The 20,549-nt window shown below is 38.4% G+C and overlaps 1 protein-coding gene across 1 annotated transcript in view; it reads left to right on the top strand.

The window, feature by feature from the left end:
- Nucleotides 1-20,549, top strand: part of CACNA1A (calcium voltage-gated channel subunit alpha1 A) — a 419,872-nt gene that overhangs the window by 242,988 nt on the left and 156,335 nt on the right. Inside the window, exons 12-18 of the mRNA XM_070739561.1 lie at nt 500-556; nt 5,823-5,912; nt 8,125-8,334; nt 9,996-10,108; nt 10,997-11,109; nt 12,011-12,142; nt 14,035-14,107. Coding sequence (XP_070595662.1) covers nt 500-556; nt 5,823-5,912; nt 8,125-8,334; nt 9,996-10,108; nt 10,997-11,109; nt 12,011-12,142; nt 14,035-14,107 — 788 coding nt within the window. The remainder of the gene's footprint in view (nt 1-499; nt 557-5,822; nt 5,913-8,124; nt 8,335-9,995; nt 10,109-10,996; nt 11,110-12,010; nt 12,143-14,034; nt 14,108-20,549) is intronic.

The raw sequence follows: 20,549 nt of genomic DNA, 5'->3' as shown, positions 1-20,549 counted from the left end.
TTCCTGTGTTACCTACACAACTTTGATTCTCAAGGTGAGTCTTCCTTTATTTTTAAAAGATTTGTCTTTATATGACTACTAATTTAATCATATATGATTGAAGTAAATACTTTTGCCAAGCTATTATTAATCCCAAGAGGATACAATTAAACACAAGCAAGTGTCAAAAGAATTTTACCCTTTGTGTGTTTCTATCTCCATCGTATATCTCCATATTTTCATGATTGATATAAAAATGTCACAATTATATTGTCTGAACCAAAGACATTTTCTGACAGAATTTTTCTGGAACATAGCCATGGATACACAAAAATACCCATAAAATGAGATCAATAAGTTGTGTTTCTTTTCATTGGGCTCTTACCTAGCTAAGGCTACTTTGTCCAGCTGCCTTCTCTTTCAAGTGGTTATTTTCAGGAAACTACAGTATTTGCTAAAGTATGTCACCTATAATTAACCTCCTCCTTTTTGGTGGCTTAATGTCAATCATTTCATTTAGAAGAAGTCATCCTGGCTGAAGATGATATAGAAGGAGAGCCTCGTCATCCCTTCGATGGTAAGCCCTCATATCCCACAGAACGTTCTGTGAAAGATTTCTGAGATAGTAAAGTCTTTATTTGTATGTCAACCTAATTTAACAAAAATTGTGTAAAAAACAGGTTGAAGTGCTCCTTCATTTAATGACCAGTTGTTAGTCGAAGTCTACGGAGAGGGGCGGCATACAAATCTAATTAATAAATAAATAATAAATAAATACAGTAGCACCTCTAGATACGAGCTGCTCTACATGCGAGTATTTCAAGATACGAGCCACGAGGGGAGAGACATTTCTGTTCTACTCCCGAGCTCAAATTCGGGATACGAGCCGAGCATCCACTAAGTGGCGCAAGAATCCTTGCTTTTAGTTATCTTGGAGGGAGGGAAAGTTATTTGTTCCAGAATACGAGTTGCCTCGAGATACAAGCTCCCTTATGGAACGAATTATGCTCGTAATTAGGGGTACTACTGTAATATGAAAGCGCTGAATGAGAGAATTAGGACCAGTTCTTGTAAGCCTGGTGATGACTCAGGCACTTGGTAGTCAGCATGCAGTTACGATGTGGTATCCTGAGGTCATGTGATCACTATTTGTGACCTTCCCTACCAACTTCTGATGAGCAAACGAGAGAAACTGGCAGAGGGTCACAATTGTTGCCCACGTGATGTTGTGCCTAATGACTGTGCAGGGTTTGATTCCCAGTGGCAGACAGAACTGCTGAAACTGTTGTCGTTGAGTTAGTGAGGTCACATGACTATCTCGCTTTATGACTCGCTTTATGACTACCAGTCCCAATACAGTTATGCAGCACAGTAGTACCTCTAGATACGAATTTAATTCGTTCCAGAAGGGAGCTTGTATGTCGTACAACTCGTATCTGGAACAAATGGCTTTAGACTTTGTTTTCCCCCTCTGAGATAACCAAAAGCAAGGATTCTTGCGCCACCTAGTGGACGCTCGGCTCGTATCCCGAATTTGAGCTCAGGTCTCGAAAAGAAATTTCCCCTCGTGGCTCGTATCTTGGAATACTCGCAGGTGGAGCAGCTCGTATCTAGAGGTACTACTGTACTGGATCTGAAACAATTGCATTCTCACTATGCCTCAAACCCTGAGGTGAGATCAATTCCCACCTTTCTGACTTTCCGCAGGAGCTTTATGACCTGGCTCTGCCAGATGACTTAGGGCCCCAACAGGGGAGCTTCACACTTGGGGTGGTTGTTTCATGAACAGCCAATCCCACCTCTCCCTTTCCAGCTCCCTCTTTCCCCATCTTGTAACTATGATTTTACTTTATTCCCACTTAATTGTATTAGAAATACAATTTCTGTAAACTGCCCAGAGTCGCTTTGAAATGAGATGGGCACTAAATAAAATAAATTAAATAAAAATACATAAATACCTAAATAATACCTGTTCACAGTACCTAAAAGAGCTATTCTTGACTCACATGGTAGCTTCACAAAAAGTTCACAAAAATGCTCAGTTGATGAAGTTGCATTACAGCAGCGGTCCCCAAACTATGGCCCGCGGGCCAGATGCGGCCCGCTGAGGTCTTTTAACCGGCCCGCAGCAGCACATGAGATTTTACCGATCGATATAATAAAAGAGAGAGAAAGAGGGAGAAATAGAGAGGGAGAGAGAAATGAAGAGGAGAGATAGAAAGGGAGAGAGAAAAAGGGAGAAATAGAGAGAAGGGGAGAGAAAGTGTGAGAGATACAAAGAGGGAGAGTTAGAAAGAGAGTGAGTGAGAGAAAGAAGAGAGAGAGAAAGAGAAAGAAAGAGGGACAGAGAGAAAAATAGAAAGAGAAAGGGAGAGATAGAGAGGGAGAGATGGAAAGAGAGAGAGAGAGAAATGAGAAAATGATGGAGGGAAAGAACGACGGAGAGGAAAATGAAACAAATGAGAGAAAAGGAAGAGGGAAGAGAGAAGTGGAGAGAAAGGAGGGAGGGAAGAAAGGAAAGAGAAATGGAGTTTGTTGATTTAAGTTTAAATTTACTTGTTAATAAGGAAGTATAAATTACTTTATTACTTTTTCTTTATTTTAAATATTGTATTTGTTCCCATTTTGTTTTTTACTTTAAATAAGGTATGTGCAGTGTGCATAGGGATTTGTTCATAGGGTTTTTTTAATAGTCCGGCCCTCCAACAGTCTGAGGGACAGTGAACTGGCCCCCTGTGTAAAAAGTTTGGGGACCCCTGCATTACAGGGTCAGCAAAGCAATGTAAGAATATGAGGCTATGCTGCTGCCCCCTTTTTAACTCCTCTTTAACTGAAACACGAGTCTGTGGAGAGGGGCGGCATACAAATCTAATAAGTAATAATAATAATAAATAATAATTTTCCTGAAACCTTGCCACTACCATGCGAACTCTGGAAACAGTACCGCTCCTTTAAGAAACTGAGGATAGGTAATGTAAAAATGCTGGTACCAGTTCTAAAGCACCTTTGCTTGCCGAAGTTCTGAATATTTCACTTCTCAAATAAGGCATATTCCTTTTAATCAATAGGTATGTGCTCATGGTGGTTAACTGTAACAGTTACTACCCTGTTTCCCAGAAAATAAGACGTACCCCGAAAGTAAGGTGTGTCAGAAGTTTTGCAGAATTTGCTAATATAAGGAACCCCCCGAAAATAAGGCGTAGTCAAGTTTACATACGGTACGGTGGAAAAACATACGGTCCCCTGCTGGTCCCTTCCATCGCTTTGTACCGTCCAGTACAGCAGACACAGTCTGCTGCTGTCTCACTGCCATTACAGTCTCCACTACAGTGCGTAGACTGTAGTTCCTCTGGTGGCCGGAAGCTTCAATAGCGGGAGTATAGTGTTGTACAATATAAGTGCCATCGTTTGTGTGGGTGGGTGCCATACTGACAGGTATCGTACTGTAATTAGTGTACCGTATGGTACACTTTCTTTGGGGGTGTCAGCTTTTCTGCCTGTGAATTTGTCTTATTTGAGAAATATAAGCCCCCCCCCCAAAAAAATAAGACGTAGCACAACTTTTGAAGCAAAAATTAATATAAGACAGTGTCTTATTTTCGGGGAAACACGATAGTTATACAAAATCAAGGTTCCTCCAAGAAGGCTAGAAAGACAACCTGTATCCCAAATATTAATTGTAGCCCTTGTTTCATAAGTGTGTTCATAGAAGTTCAGGGACATACTTGTTCTATTAGCCAATGAATCATGCTAGCACTTATTCACTCAAAACTGATTCTCACTGTCCAGAAGTCCTTTCCTTGCTTGCATCTAACTGTGACAACAACATATCTTGGGAACTTTTTTTTTTTGCTGCAGTATTTTCATGTCATAGATTTTTCCATAAATACCAATTGATATAATTAATTAACTGTTCTATTGGTGGTATGTCATTTGATCACTAAGTGTGGAAGAAGTACATTCTAGATTTGTCTAAACATGTCTATCCTCTCTGGTCTCTGCACATATATTCTAGGGGCATTTTGATTTGGTCATGAGATAGTGATTCATCTTTCTGAACCAATATCTCCCCAATATTGCCAACCCTACCAGCAATGCCAGTGAGGCGATAGGTTAAAGTAGGAAATAATGCCTCATGGTACAAACCTTCCTTTGCATGGCAGCTGTTGTTTGGGATCCTTTTTAAGATAGTGGTATTCTTCAAGAAGAAAGCTAAATACATATGCGAAAGGGACCCAGTTACCTGCAGATATTAACTGATACAAATTCTTTTCAACACATCGATGCAAAAGGCTTCTGCAAAGCCCAGCTGAATACTGAGAAATGGGGGGGGGGGGGAAACTACTTTCATTATAAAAATATATTTTCTGTCTTTTACATAAGTGCACTGGTGTGCCTAACGTCCCCTGTCCAATTGTCTTTCCTTTATGTCATATATCATATATACTGTATTTTCTTCCTCTCATATACTTTCTCTTCTATATTACATATTATCTTTATATATACAGTACTACCCAATGTCCATTCTCTTCCATATGTATTGTGTATTGGACAGAGAATAAATAAAAAAATAGTTCTAGTCCACATTGAAAGTGATTGGTAGATTATTTTTATCCTGACTACAATCATTTAGTGGGAAGGGAGTGGGAAGACCAGAATAATAGCCCTGTGTCTATACAAAACTAATAACAACAATATGATTTATCTACCTTGTGCTTGTGGCTGGCCAGGGGTGGCTAACATGGACAGGACTTCTGTCAGTATAATTTCCTGCCAGCTCAAAAATAGGGGAATAGCATTAATTTTGCAATGAGAAAGAAACCTGGGACAAATTCCCATTTTTCATACAGGCCAGCAAGGCAGCCATTTTGTTTATTAAAATGCAATTTGATGAAGGCACAGTTTACCTGCCCATACCATTTTTGCATTTCAAAGCACTTACAACTCCTTTTCATCTCACAGGCCTCTAGATGCTTGTCCACCCAGAGGCCCATCTGGAGTGTGAAGGAGGGAAAAACTGCCTTTCTTTAAGAAGAGGGCAGTTTAGAATTTGAAAAAAAAAAAGGTGTGCAAAGAAAAAAACATTTGCCTTCTCTTTAAGCCACTCCCTCTCAAAGCTGTTTTTCCTATTGTCAAAGAACAACCTTACTTGAAATATTTTTCAATGAAAGCCAGTTTGGTATAGTGGTTAAGGCGCCAACTTAGAGAATGGGAGTTCTAGTCCTGCCTTATGCATGAAAGCCAGTTGGATCATTTGGGCCAGTCACACTCTCTCAGCCCAGTATTTCACAGGGAAATAGAAGAAGGAAAAATATTTGCTGCCTTGAGTTATTTATTTTAATAATAATAATAATAATAATAATAATAATAATAATAATTTTTTAAAAAAAGTGGACCACAAAACAAATGATCTTAGGCTAGCTCCTGTAAGATGAAGAACAAATAGATGTTTTACTTCCATTTCCTCCCCGTTCTGGAGAATGTAAATTACATGATGATGATAATTTATTTATGAATTAATGAATAAAGGGTGGAAGGGGCCAGTTCATTGATAAGTACTTTAGGAGCTGTCTATGCAGGACCAAAGAGAAAGTCAATGTAACATGCAATAAATATACTTTAAGTATATAAAATTGAAACAGAATGTATATAACAATATAACTTCATAATCAAGTATGCCAGTAATTACATTTCAAAGGTCTTCTGGAATTATGGTCTGGACTGGAATGTATATTGTGGAAGTTAGCATTATGGTTAATGGTTAAAAAAAGATCTATCAGTGAATCTGATAAAGAACCTTGAGGATAATGTCTGTTTTTCTTGTCATGTTCCTATTGTTGGAGCTCTTCGGAGGGCCACCATTAAGAAAAGCAAAACAGACTTGCTGAATCCAGAGGAAGCAGATGACCCACTGGCAGACATCTCTTCAGTAGGTAGGTTGGTCAAAAACGGAGTCAGGGAGTCCTTGACCAATAACTATTTTTTTGTGTCCATTCAGAGTTACAACAATACTGAAAAAAGTAACTTATGACATTTTTCATGTGAGCATCCCTGTAGCCATATGATCAAAATTCAGATGCTTGGCAATTGGTTCATATTTATGATAGTTCTGGGGTCGTTTTTTGACCTTCTGACAAGTAAAACTAATGGGGAAGCCGGAGTCACTTAACAACTGTACTTTATACTAACTTAATAACTGCAGTGATTTGTTTAATGACTATGGCAAGAAAAGTTGTAGAATAAGGCAAAACCACTCTGGCAAGAAAGTTGTAGTATGGAACAAAAGTCACTTAACAGATGTCTCGCTTAAGAACAGAAATTTTGGGTTCAATTGTGGTCATAATACAAAGACTACTTGTGGTCTTTAATCTTTTCAAATCTGAAAAACCCGATTAAATTTTGAACTCCCATTTTATCCTAAGATGCATTCTGAACATCCATTTACATTTAATTATATATTGTGATGCGTTAATGTATTGCCATCATAGATTGTTGCTCAACTATGGCTAAAGCATATGTCCTGAAATGTCATCATTTCAAATCAGTGTGTTAGCAAACTATGCTGTTTTTGTGAGTACATAGCAAACTATGCTGTTTTTGTACTGTATATAAGCAAATGCTGCAGTTTTAGTACTATTTTTTATGAAGGGACCATTATTGCATTCACTCATATTCTTGCTCAGAAGATGAACAGACAGGGATTGACCAAATAATGGCAAAATGTAGTATCAGCCCCGCAGACCCATCCTGCAGCGAGCATATTAGAACTTGCCTTTCGTAAGAGTCTAAAGACTCACCTATGCCGCCAAGCTTGGGGTCATTAGATTCTCCCCCTGGCCGACGAATGTATAGTGAGTTTGATAATTGAATGGTTATGTATGTATTTTAATTGGTTCTTTAGTTTTTAGTTGCAACTTTGAATTTTAAATTTGGATTTCGATATATATTGTCTCTTTCATATGTTGTAAACTGCCCCGAGTCCTCGGAGAGGGGCGGCATATAAATCCAATAAACTTAAACTTTTATCAATAAAGTGTGTGATTTTACCACGAAATAGTGGACTTTTGGGTCAGTGGCTCCGAGAGGCCATGCACAGAACAGTTAGAATGCAATACTGCAGGGCTAAGTCACTGCTCTCCCCAGGAATTAAACCCTGACCGGCTCAAGGTTGACTAAGCCTTCCATTCTTCTGAGGTGGGTAAAATGAGGAATGTTGGGGGGAGTATGCTGACTTTGTGAACCATTTAGAGAGGGTTGTAAAGCACTGTAAGGCAGTACAGTGGTACCTCAAGATACGAACCCCTCGTCTTACGAACAACTCAAGATACGAACCCGGGGTTCAGAAAAAAATTGCCTCTTCTTACGAACTTTTTTCGTGGTACGAATGCCAAACCCGAACTTCCGGGTTCGGCGTTCGGAGGCAGCTGGAAAGCCGCCCAGCTGTTTTAAAAGGTGACAGCTGGGCTGGGGGGCTTCCAAACCCGGAAGTTCGGCAAAAGTTCAGGATTCGGGAGGTTGCTGGGAAGCCCCCCAGCCCGGCTGTCACCTTTTAAAACAGCTGGGTGGCTTTCCAGCAGCCTCCCGAAGCCGAACGCCAAACCCGAACTTCCGTGTTCGGCGTTCGGAGGCTGCTGGGAAGCCCCGCCGCCCGGCTGTCACCTTTTAAAACAGCCTGGGGGCTTCTCGGCGGCCTCCCGAACGCCGAACCCAGAAGTTTGGGTTCGGCGTTCGGGAGGTCACTGAGAAGCCCCCTGGCTGTTTTAAAAGGTGACAGCCGGGTGGCAGCGTTTTTTTGCGGGGGGTTTTTTTTGGTTGCACGGATTAATTGACTTTACATTGTTTCCTATGGGAAACAATGTTTCGTCTTACGAACCTTTCGTCTTACGAACCTCCCCCTGGAACCAATTAGGTTCGTAAGACGAGGTATGACTGTATATAAGTGCTACTGCTATCTTTCTATCATCTTCCTATTTAACCATGGGGTCTTAGGGAGACTTGGTAGTATTTGCACAGAAGACAAAGCAGATTCACAATTATCTATCTCAACCATGCCAAATAAACAAATTCATTAATTTCCATCCCTCAGGCAGATTATTTCAAATAAATGGCTTCTCTTATGCTGCTAACTTTTACTTCTTCTAACAGGTTCACCTTTTGCTCGAGCCAGCATCAAAAGTGTCACGCTGGAAAATGCTACTTTCTTTCACAAAAAAGAGCGGAGGTTGCGTTTCTATATCCGTCGTATTGTCAAAACTCAGGCCTTTTACTGGACAGTCCTCAGTCTGGTAGCTCTCAACACTTTGTGTGTTGCTATAGTACATTACGACCAGCCAGATTGGCTATCTGACTTCCTCTGTAAGTAGCAGAGTCATGTCCTTCTTCATGAAACAGATTTATTAGCGGGAGGTGGCTTGCAATAATTTAGACGTTGTCATTTTTGCTTAATAGAAATCAGGATAGCATTTTCATTTGGTAAGGCAGCAATAATGAAATCTTTCCCTTGTTATATTCTATGATTAATTGATTAATTTAATTTAAAAAGTAATCAAAATTAAACTTCTTGGGAATAAGTGGACTTAAACCGAATACTATAGGATAGATTACAGGAACTGAATTTAGGGATTTTAATTCATGTACTGTGCCCTCTACAAAGGGAGAAAAGATAACCTATATTACGGAATTCTTTGACTTGTCATTGCCTTTTCTAAAAAGTATTGGTAGTAGTTATATCAAATTACAATTCCAAGAATTGGTTGCAGGAAACCACAGTATTAAAACAATCCATGAAATGTAACAATGATATAGACTTCTAATAGACCATTATGAAGCTACTGAATAGAATTTACTCTGGTTCCTATTGAGGTTGGAAACTCTGCTTAGGGAATCCTATACTGGAAAACATTCTCTCTCACACACACAGACACACACACACAAAAACCCCTGGAATTGGAAAGCATGCCTTTTTCTAAATTAATTTTCAGGCCTCATTTCTGAAATTCCAGTATAATATGACTGCAATACTGTTAGTGGATTGGGTGGTATTACAGTTAAAATTTCTTCCATATAATTATATTAGTTTTTAATTAAAACTCTTCCTTATATTTCCATTTATTTAGAGAGGCTGAAGAGATCTCTATATTTTAAACCTTTCTAATGCTGCGACTCCTTAATACAGTTCTTCATGTTATGGTGACCACCAACCATAAGCCTAGTGCCAATTCTCCCAACAGAGCTTTAAGCTGATTGGCAGGAAAGTCAGAGGGACACCCCCCCATTGTAAACGCCTGATTGGTCAGATTGTAAAAATATGTTCCAAGATGCCAGAACCCCTATGAAATGGTAATTCGACTCCCAAAGGGGTACTGACCCTCAGGTTGAGAATCACTGTTCTAAAGAAAAAATTATTTTAATAATGACTTTCTTTGAAGTATGGCATCTTTTTTTTAAGACGAACCAAATTATTAAATAAAAAATATTAAGATACAATTCATAAACTATCCGTAATAATTTAGGGAGAAATAAAATTGACAGGAATGGCAATTTTGACATATTAAAACGTCTTAGTATTACAGATGGATCTTGGACTAATTGACTACATTAGAGAGAGAAGCTCAGTTTTAATTTTGCTTCTAGCTGATTGTGAAAAATAATATAGAACAGTATTAAAAGTGCATATCAGCAAATATTTTTAAAAATATAAATACAGAAAGGAAATCTAGAATTACTATGATGTAGCAAAACTATAATCTGAGAGATTTTTCGTGGTGTCAGTTAACCATCTTTGGTCTCTGGGAGAGAGTTGTCTTGTAGTTTACTTTCTTGCATCTACAAAGGTAATATGATTAATTGACATGTTTAAGTTAGAGAAGGCTAAGAAGAATCTGTTCTAATGTAGGAAGGTTGAAATTTCTATATAGTCAGACATAAGGAGTTTTTGATAGAAAGAGGAGATAGTTTTGTCAATAAAGAAGTATAACGGACTTTTTCCCTCTCTCTTTCTCCTCTGTTTGTTTCAGACTATGCAGAATTCATTTTCTTAGGGCTCTTTATGTCCGAAATGTTTATAAAAATGTATGGGCTTGGAACGCGGCCTTACTTTCATTCATCTTTCAACTGCTTTGATTGTGCTGTAAGTTTTTTCCAGAACATTACCATTTTTACTATTGCATGTACAACTATCAGATTGCAACTATTCTAATGAAAGATTTGGTGTAAGTTCTTCCTGCTTACAGTGAAGATACACTAGCTCTATAATTAACTAGCACTGAAATGTGAATAATTTTATAGTAGAGACTTCATTTCCACAGGAAGTCCAAACCTAATTTACTCTATAACAAAAGACCAGGAAATAAATTCCTATTAGGCCTCATAAGCAAAAATATTTGTTTGTAATTTTGTTCCCAATCAATCTGCTTGTACTATAGAAATATATTTATAATTCACTCATTGATGTATCTTATGGTTCTTAGTCTGACAGGAGTTTGTATTGTGCAATTATGGTGTAGTAACATTGGATGTTCTCTTACGCAGTAGCTAGGTTTGTCCCTTCTTGAAAATGCAAGGCTTTGAAAGTAAATAGAGTAAAAAAACAAGTTTCAAAAGTTTTTACAGAAGTGACTTCTAATGTTATAGTTACAGAACTCTAAGTTAAGTTTTGAACTTTTCTAAATCTAATTCTGAAGAAAGCAAATCCAATGCTACATCCTAATACTGTCCCAAATATTTGCAGTTGAAGTTTATTTATGTGTTAAGAGTTTTGAGATAAGCAGGTATTGGATTCTCTTGGATTTTTTTCTTAGTGGCCATCTAACCCAATACTAACAACTGTGACTGGCAGTACCCTACAACTTAATTAGAGTTCCCAGGGACTGGTCTCAGCTTGCAGTCTCTCACTGAATTATGATGTCTTGCTGTTTTTGTTGCCATACTTATGTCTAATTATACTGTACCTCTGCATATCTTGTATAGTTACCAAATGCCATTCCAGAACTTGTTGACTTGCCTTGATTTTTGGCAGGTTATCATTGGGAGCATCTTTGAGGTCTTTTGGGCTGCAATAAAGCCTGGCACCTCCTTTGGGATAAGCGTCTTACGAGCTCTCAGGTTACTGCGTATTTTCAAAGTCACAAAGTAAGTGGGCTTTAAGTCAATGCATCAGAAATGCATCAAGTGGTTTAGTCTATGAGTTTGTTTTCTAAATGTGGAGTTAAAGTAAGGGTGACAACATAGGCTAGAGTTAATAACAGCTTTGTTAAATAAAAATAATTTGAGAATTAATATTCAATTAGCATGTTTTGCACAGAAAAGACTTTATTTAGTGAATCAATTGTTAGACTAGACTAGAAAAGGGAAACCCAGGATTAAATCTGCATAAATGCTCTTGAATCAATATGCATCTTCCTGTCTAGGTGCCACTGAGACAGATCTTAAGACAATGTTTCAGTCTTTTGCAGGATGTTTTGAAGATGTAATAATAAGAGAAATATCATGGTGCTAACAGAAAGAAATAAAGCTATAGTAAATACCTAGTTTGCCAATATTTAAAACAAATGTGCTGATAATTTATTAGAAAAAAATGTAACTTTTTAAAAAAACTATGAAATGAATTGATAAAATGCTTTTAGAAATATACTGCTATCAGTTTATATATATAATAGCAAGAAAATATACTGCTCAAAAAAATGAAGGGAACACTCAAAGAACACATCCTAGATCTGAATGAATGAAATATTCTCATTGAATACTTTGTTCTGTACAAAGTTGAATGTGCACAACAGCATGTGAAATTGATGGTCAGTCAGTGTTGCTTCCTAAATGGACAGTTTGATTTCACAGAAGTTTGATTTACTTGGAGTTATATTGTGTTGTTTAAGTGTTCCCTTTATTTTTTTGAGCAGTGTATTTTATTATTCAGTAGTTTATCAGTATTGTTTGCATTCAGTTAAATTGTAGGGCTGAAAAAGCTTTCCAATTTTTTTGTGTGTGACTCTGATTAACATACATAGTTCATATGTGAAATTTTTTTTGGCAGGTACTGGGCTTCCCTCCGAAACCTAGTTGTATCTCTGCTAAACTCCATGAAGTCCATCATCAGCCTTCTTTTCCTCCTTTTCCTCTTCATAGTCGTTTTTGCCCTTTTGGGAATGCAGCTCTTTGGGGGCCAGTGAGTAATGGGAGATTGTGGTGAGGTGGGGACTTTCCCTGATACTGTATATCTTTTGTGTGATTATCTGAGCCAGCTTCAAATGTCGCATCATCATTTTGCTACCGGTATTATTTCCATCAGTTTATCAGGTGGAAAAAAAAACACAACTTTGCTAATGGACCTCCCTTTGGCCTTTTCTCTTACATTTGTCCTAGTTTCTACTGAATTGTTGATTACTTCCCATGAAGTCTAAACCAAAAATCTTGATTACATATTCTGCTTTCCAAGTACTATTCCAAACACAGTTATCTGTATCATATTTCTTAGAAACCTATTTAATAAAGATTGGAACTGAGCCCATAAAGATTGGAGCTGAGCTTGGGAGGGCCTTCTCTGTGGTTGCTCCGGCTGTCTAAAACCAGCTTCCCCCGGAGATCTGTATCATCCCCACCCTCCTGGCCTTCCGGAAAGCCTTAAAAACCTGTCTCTGCCGGCAGGTCTGGGGTCATTGAGCAATAGCATCTAGCTACAACCTAGAAATGAATGTTTTTTATTATAGGGTTTTAAAAATTCTTTATATTGTTTTTTTATTTGCTGTATGCCACCCAGAGTCTGACAGGAGTTGGGTGGCCTATAAATTTAATTAATTTAATTAATTAAATAAAATAAAAAGAGAGATGGGACATAAGGCTTTTTAAAAGACATAAGGCTTTTTATATCCCGATATTCTCCAATTAAGTATCTTCATACCCTGGAAGTAGCTAAGTGCATAGTTCCCTCTAAGCTGAGCAGTGAGCAATCGCTCACTTAAAAATCATCATCAACTCAGAGTTTTCCAACCTGCCCAGAAGCCGAGAGGGAAAGAGTGAGAGGGAAGGAGAGAGAGAGGAAGAGAGAGAAACAGATAGAAAAAAGAGAGGAAGGAAAAGAGAAAGAAAAAGAATGGGAGTAAGGAAGAGAGAAAGAAAATCAAAATCTAGTTTGAAACTAGCTCAACTATTTAAGTGGCATTTTGATATTGATAGAGTTGCCCTATTATGAGCTCACTGTTATAGACACACAGTACAGTATTTTATTTTGAAATTCTCTGAGGCAAAACATGGTGGGTTTTTTATGTGTTTGTTTGTTTGTTTGTTTATTTATTTATTTATTTATTTAATATTTCTGTGCCGCCCAGTCCCAAAGGGACTGCCGCTCAGACACTATACTTTTCCGCCCACCCCCCCAAAAAATTAGAGGGAACACTGGCTAAGTGTGGATAAAAAAAATTTATAACGTAGAGGAAAGTGGTACTTTTCCGAAATACCTAGGATCTTTGCCTGCTTTGTAAAACTCTTGTTCTCAAGTATTTTTGTGCTGCAGAAATTGCATGCAAAAACAATCAATGCTTGTTTATCTCAATTTTTCTGACCTCTCCCCAGTGCTTAAACTTATACTTACTATCCATGCCTAGAATGATATTTTAATTAAACTTGTATATAATCACTTTCCTTTTTACTCACCTTTCCCTGACAGACATGCAATAATGTAGATGAATGCACAAAATGTGGAATACATTTAACTGTAGTGGCCTCCTTTCAAAGAAACAACATGTTATCCAAAGCAGAACCCCCACCCCCACCCCAATAAGCATTTTTGCTCTTCCCTAGTAGTAAAAGCACAATACATTCATTGTTTAATTTTTACCCTGGTACAATATCCGAAATCAACTGCTTCAGAAAGTTTCCTGATTCCATCTTATGATAACCTGGGCTTCCCTACACACCATCTCCAAACATCTATTTCAGCTGAATGATAGATACCACTCATGGTATCGGGAATAGGCGGGAGTGGTCTAAGAAAAGAAGAATAAAAATAATGTAATATATGTGATTATAATTTGTTTTTATCAAATTACTCTACTTGTACAGGTTCAATTTTGATGATGGAACCCCACCAACCAATTTTGACACTTTTCCAGCAGCAATAATGACAGTATTTCAGGTAAGAAGGGGGATGGGAAAGCTTTTTTTTTCAGACTTGTTGGGATTTTTTTGTTTCTGGTACAAATATACTCCACAGAAGTTCAGATAGCAATATTCATTCATTCATTCATTTATTCATTCATTCATTCATTCATTCATTCATTTATGAAAACGCGAACAAGAAGATATGGTATAAATATAAACAAAAGCAAAGTAGGAAGGCATACGTAAATTTGGACGATAGGACAGTAAGACAGGGATAGTAGACACGATGGTGCACTTTTGCATGCCCCTTATAGACCTCTTAGGAATGGGCTAAGGTCGACTGTAGACAGTCTAAGGTTAAAGTTTTTGGGGTTTGGGAAAGAAACCACAGAGTCAGGTAGTGCATTCAATACATTGATCACTCTGTTGCTGAAGTCGTATTTTCTGCAGTCAAGTGTCGAGCGGTTTACATTGAGTTTGAAACTATTTTGCTTATGTTGTTGCGGTTGAAGCTGAAGTATTCATTGACAGGTAGGACATTGTGGTAGATGATTTTATTAACTATATTTAGATCAGATCAAAGATGAGGTAGGCAAATGTTTTATTATGTTTTATTATTTATTATTTATTTTATTTTATTTGACTTCTATGCTGCCCAATCCCGAAGGACTCAGGGCGGCTCACAACAGTATAAAATTACAATAACAATAGCAATAGCAATAAAAAGAAGTCAAGGAAAAAACGAGCAATATCTAAAATCCTAATTAAAACTTTAAAAAAACAATTCAATAACACACGTACCAGTTTTGTAAGCTCTGGTTGGCAGTGTAATATTGCCAGAGAAGAAGCTATGCAAGATTAGGTTAACAAGTCTTAGTGTCTTTTTGGCAATGGTGTTACAATGAGCTCTGGCACTTAGGTCATTAGATATGAGTACTCAAAGGTCCTTAACAGAGTGGGGATCGTCTATAAGGTTGTATCTTCCAAGTTTGTATTTTGTGTTCTGATTCTTTTTGCCAGTGTGTAAGACAGAGCATTTATTGATTGAGATTTGAAGTTGCCAGTTACCAGACCATTGTGATACATAGTCTAGGTCTTTTTGAAGGATAGCAGTATTATCGATGGTGTTGAATAGTTTAACATTGTCAGCAAAGAGAATGCAGTTATTTCTAATATGATCAAAAAGGTCGTTTGTGTTGGTCCTAGAACGATGTCTTGAGTGATACCATTGTTGACAGGGGCAGGATTTTATAGGGGACTCTCTATTTTAACTATAAGGGGACCAGAGATGCCATTAGATTTTAATTTCCAAAATAATTTGTTGTGTACTACTGAATCAAAGGCTTTGCAAAAGTCTATGTAAATTGCATCTATTGATTTACCTTGATCGAGTTGTGAAGTCGATATGTTTTTGCAGCGTAGGAGATGCAGGTTAGATTTGGTTTTCTGAAACCAAATTGTTTGGTAGAGAGTAGACTGTTAGTTTCTAAATGAAGGGTGATGGATTGATTTATGATTGATTCCATGACTTTGCAGGTGACATAACATAAAGAGATTGATCTGTAATTTTCAATGTTACTTAGATCTCCTTTTTCGAAGATAGAGATGACTGTGGCTAGTGAGCATAAGTTGGGTAAGAGGCTAGTCCTGAAGGATTTTTCAAAAATTATGCTTAGAAGTTTGACTATGGTTGTGGAGAGCGTTTTTGAGAAATATGCACATAGACCGTCACGTCCAATGGATAGAGATGGTTTTAGGTTGCATAATGCTTTTCCAACATTATCTTCTGTAAAATTGATTTATGTTAGGTCATTGCAATTGTTTGAAGTGCAACTAGGAAATATTGGACATAGGCCATTGTTGTTTACAAAGAGAGAGCTGAAGAATGTGTTAAAGAGGTTGGCTTTAACAGCTTCATCATTATATTCTTTACCATTTGGTCCTTTGAGGGGTGGGATGGATCTCGATTGGAGCGTCCTTATTTTTATTGGTAATTTGTTTTTCTCAGTTTTGGTGATAATTAGTGGTACATATAACTTAATGACTGCATTTTGAGCAAAAATATATTGTAGTAGTCTTCAGCAGTATTACAGTCAGAGAATAATGTTTGCCAATCAAGAGATTTCCTTTCCTTGTAGCTTCCACAGATTCTTCCCTGATTTAAATGAAGAGATAAGGAGAACCAGAAACATTACTTACAAAACTAGCAGCTAGATTTTGTAATACCTGCTGCTTGGGGAAAGAGATCAGCAGCAGCTGCTGGTGCAGTGTTTTATTATTGTACCTTGCTTTTTATGTTTTACATTGTAGTTGCATACTGTAACTAAATTAACCCCATAGAACTGGGTTCTGAAAAAAATGGCATGTATTGTTGTCACTCCAGTCTGCTCTGATTATAACTCATGTTTTTATAGATAGAAATAGAAAGCAGTACACAGTAGACATAGGGTAATATATAACACACTTTTACTGTACATCAGAAAAAGTGTTTTAAATTTGAGCTTTATTATGATACAAATATTATTCTTTAGTCATTACATTTATCATCTTAACTTCCAGGGAAAATCAGGGGCAATGATGGGCATGCCTCTTTATGCCCATGTAAGACTCTTCTTTGAGAGTTGCACTGGTTTCTAGTTTGCTTCCAGGTGCAACTCTAGGTGTTGGGTGTTACTTGATAAAGCCCCACCTGGGGCTTAGTTACTGTACATAAGGGACTGTCTCCTTCCATGTTGTTTTGGCATGTAGCCCAGATTCCCAGGAAGGGAGGTTGTGCATTCCAGAGGGGCAAAAGACAGTGAAACCTGGAGGGCTCCTCCCTAATAGTTCTCAGAGTACATATTTCATAGTGAAAGTAGCCTGTTTTAATTTGGCAAGATTTATTTCTATAAGTGAGGAACAATAAAGAGATAATTAGAGAACCTCACTGTGTCTTTCTTAGTTTTCAGCTTCTGATTCGTATAATCTGCACCAACCCATTTGATCCTCATGGGTTGGCATGCTCCAGGTTCCTTCAGTTAAACAATACTATGTCTCTGGATTGTAGAAGTGCACCTTTCCTCTAGCAGCATTCCCTTTTCCCCAGCCCCTTCTGGAATGAGGTCGCCTCTGAGATTCAAATGGCTCCTATCCTACTAGTGTTTCAAAACGTCTTGAAGAATTGGCTCTTTTCCCAGGACTTTGGCTAGTGTGATTGAAATGCCTTTTTCATTTTTTTTTCTTTGTTCTTATCTGGGTTATCTCTACCAACCTCATTGCTCTTTTTTGTTTCGCGTTGTTCCGTTTTAATTTTTTTTTAACAATTTGTAAAACGCCCAGAGTTGCTGGGAAGCAGGTGGCATATACACAGTGAAGGGCTACCAAAATCTTTACTACCACACTGTGGGTGTAGCTTATGCAGGACGCTCTGCATTTTCTTTCAACATCTTTCAGTGCAAATTGGGTGCTCTGGGGTGGAGCTCCATTTTCACTTCCCCACTGCGTTCCTCCCCTCTAACCCTAACCCCAGCAGCCCACCCTTGCATATACATTTAATAAATTATTATAAAATGTTCTTTATTACATTCATTTTAGTTTGCATCTCTTGAGTTGTATACTTTATGGATGGATTGGTTGAACTTCCCTAAGGCTGTGGAAATGTGTTCTATACGGTAGGGAAAAAAGGAGAGAAAAATGACATCAAGCCCTAATTCCTGCTCAGAGTTTGTTTAGGATTGGGACATGTTGTAAATATTGTAACATAAATATAAAAATGGCATTGTAACAAGGGAAATAGAAAGGCATTTTGATAGTAACATTCAAAAATATTTCGGCTAGGCTAAAATAAATATAATATGATTTTAGCAGGGGTGTTAAGCCCTATCACATCATAGGCTGTATCGTGAAGTATTGGGAGGTTTTTTGCTTTTGCCGAGCCAGGGTGGGTGTGATTTATATGATCTTTATGCTATCCCAGTCATTGGACTTTGCATATACTGTATCATGTAAAGCATAACATTGCAAATCCTAGAAGAATTAAAAAATAGCTGTTAACAATATCAATAACCACCTCAGGTTTTTTTACATCTGAGTCAAAATTTGAGGCCCCCACAGAGAAGGCAAATTTTCCAGGGACTTAAAATAACCAGCATATTTCACAGCTCAAACATGCAGGACGTATAATTATCATTTGTTTAGTTATTGTTTAGTTAATTAGTTATTCAGTTTTGATGCAGTGTTATTCCAACTAACTCTGGTCAGCTCACCAAAATAAAAACAACATAAAACCAATTACAAAAAATAATTACAAAAAGGCCATCCAGACAACATATCAAAAACGGGGGGTTGCCATCTACCTGATTCCAAGGCCTGGGAGAATACACAGATGCTACTTGGAGCACAGATCAGAACCTGTATTGTGTAGGGCTGTATTGGTGATAACACTTTGAGTTATATCCAGAAGTAGCGTAGCAACCAAAGGAGAGGTTACCGTAGTTTCCCTCTCATCAGCTAGTCTGTTTGAACTGACTGAAGTATTCTTCAAAGGCAACCAAATGTAGAGTGTTTTGCAATAGCCAGGTATATGGTGATGAGGGTATAGTGGCTGTAGCTGAGCACAAGGCTCCAAAAACCTGGTTCACTAATCAAGGCTGGGCAGATGTTTTCCTTGCCATGATTTCTACACTGTTCCAATAGGAGCCAGGAGTCCATGGGAATCCTCTGGATCATGGACCCGCTCCTTCAAGGGGCAGAGCCAAAGCTGGAGCTTCTATAAGAAGTCAAATTATTTGTGAACAATCAGCCACTGTGTTTTGCAGATTTGCAACTTGAATCTCTTTCAACCTAACCAGTCCCATGCATAGTTCCCTCTAAGCTGAGCAGTGAGCAATCGCTCACTTAAAAATCCTCATCAACTCAGAGTTTTCCAAACCTGCCCAGAAGCCGAGAGGGAAAGAGTGAGAGGGAAGGAGAGAGAGAGGAAGAGAGAAAGAAAAAGAATGGGAGTAAGGAAGAGAGAAAGAAAATCAAAATCTAGTTTGAAACTAGCTCAACTATTTAAGTGGCATTTTGATATTGATAGAGTTGCCCTATTATGAGCTCACTGTTATAGACACACAGTACAGTATTTTATTTTGAAACCCTCTGAGGCAAAACAGGGTGGGTTTTTTATTTGTTTGTTTGTTTGTTTGTTTGTTTATTATTTCTGTGCCGCCCAGTCCCGAAGGGACTGCCGCTCAGACACTATACTTTTCCGCCCACCCACCCACCCCAAAAATTAGAGGGAACACTGGTCCCATGCAAGTTCCAGAATTTAAGGCAGGATGGCTACAGTACAGCATCTTCTATTCAGTTCGGGTATATCAGAATACTGGAGATACCTTATCAATATCAGCCGATGACATTTTCTAGAAGTTTCACATAACTGTTAAATAAGATGGATGAGAAATGTGAGAAAACTAAATAGTTGGGAGTTTGAGGTATTTCCCCCCATTATCCTTGGCTGGAACTGCCTACTTGGGCTTCTGCTTGATTTTGCTTATAGCAAAGATTAAGAAAATCCACTTACTCAAACCCTATAGCTTTATCTTAACTAGTGTTGGGCGAACCGAACTAGCATAGTTTGGGTTCGTACTGAACTTTGCGGTGTTCGGCATGCCGAACCCAAACCTGAACTTTTAAAAAAGTCTGTGTTCAGGTTCTGCGTTTGCTCGAACACCGCGGTGGGCGGGAGGTGGAGGTGGGGAGGGCTCTGACTCAGCTGGCTGAGGAACTCTGGGAGTTGAAGTCCACCCCAACACTCTTTGGAAAGGGGAGGTGGGTGGCGGCAGGCAGAGGGGAATCCCCCCCACTCCCTCAGCCTCTGGCTGTCATTTTCTGAGAAGAGGAGCCGGGGTGATGGCGAAGGAAGGTGATCGCCGGGGAGCTGTCGGCCAGTTGGGAGGCTGGGAGGGAGGCGAGAGATGGGAGGAGGAGGAAGAGGGCTTTAAAAGGGCGGAGGAAATCCAGACCATTGGAGCACAACGCAGTTTCTTTCTTTATTTCTCCCCACTCGTCGTTTCAACCTTCTTATTATTATTATTATTATTATTACTTGGATTTGTATGCCGCCCCTCTCCGAAGACTTGGGGCGGCTCACAACATGTAAAAAGACAAATCATAAGTAATCAACAATTTACAATTTTAAAGATTTAAAAAACCCCACAAACTAACAGACTCACACACAAGCATACGTGCCTCCCATACGTGCCTCACGCAGTTTCTTGTCGCGTGTTTCCCTGGAGGTGTGTGTGTGTGGATGTGGAGGGGACTTCCCCATCTTTCCCGGAGCTTTGCCTCCCCCCTCCGACTGAGTGTGTTTTCGTGGTGTTCTGGGCTGGCAATGGATAGATGGATAGATAAATGGATAGGTGGATGGGTGGATAGCCTTCTTCACATGTAATATCATGGTGACTGTTGAATTCCCCAATTGATTAATATTAAATTGTTTTTGCAATTTT

Source organism: Erythrolamprus reginae, chromosome 2 (assembly GCF_031021105.1).
Source record: "Erythrolamprus reginae isolate rEryReg1 chromosome 2, rEryReg1.hap1, whole genome shotgun sequence".
Classification (NCBI taxonomy): Eukaryota; Metazoa; Chordata; class Lepidosauria; order Squamata; family Dipsadidae; genus Erythrolamprus; species Erythrolamprus reginae.
The sequence above is the reverse complement of the archived record's forward strand: the minus strand, read 5'-3'. Positions and strand labels throughout refer to the sequence as shown.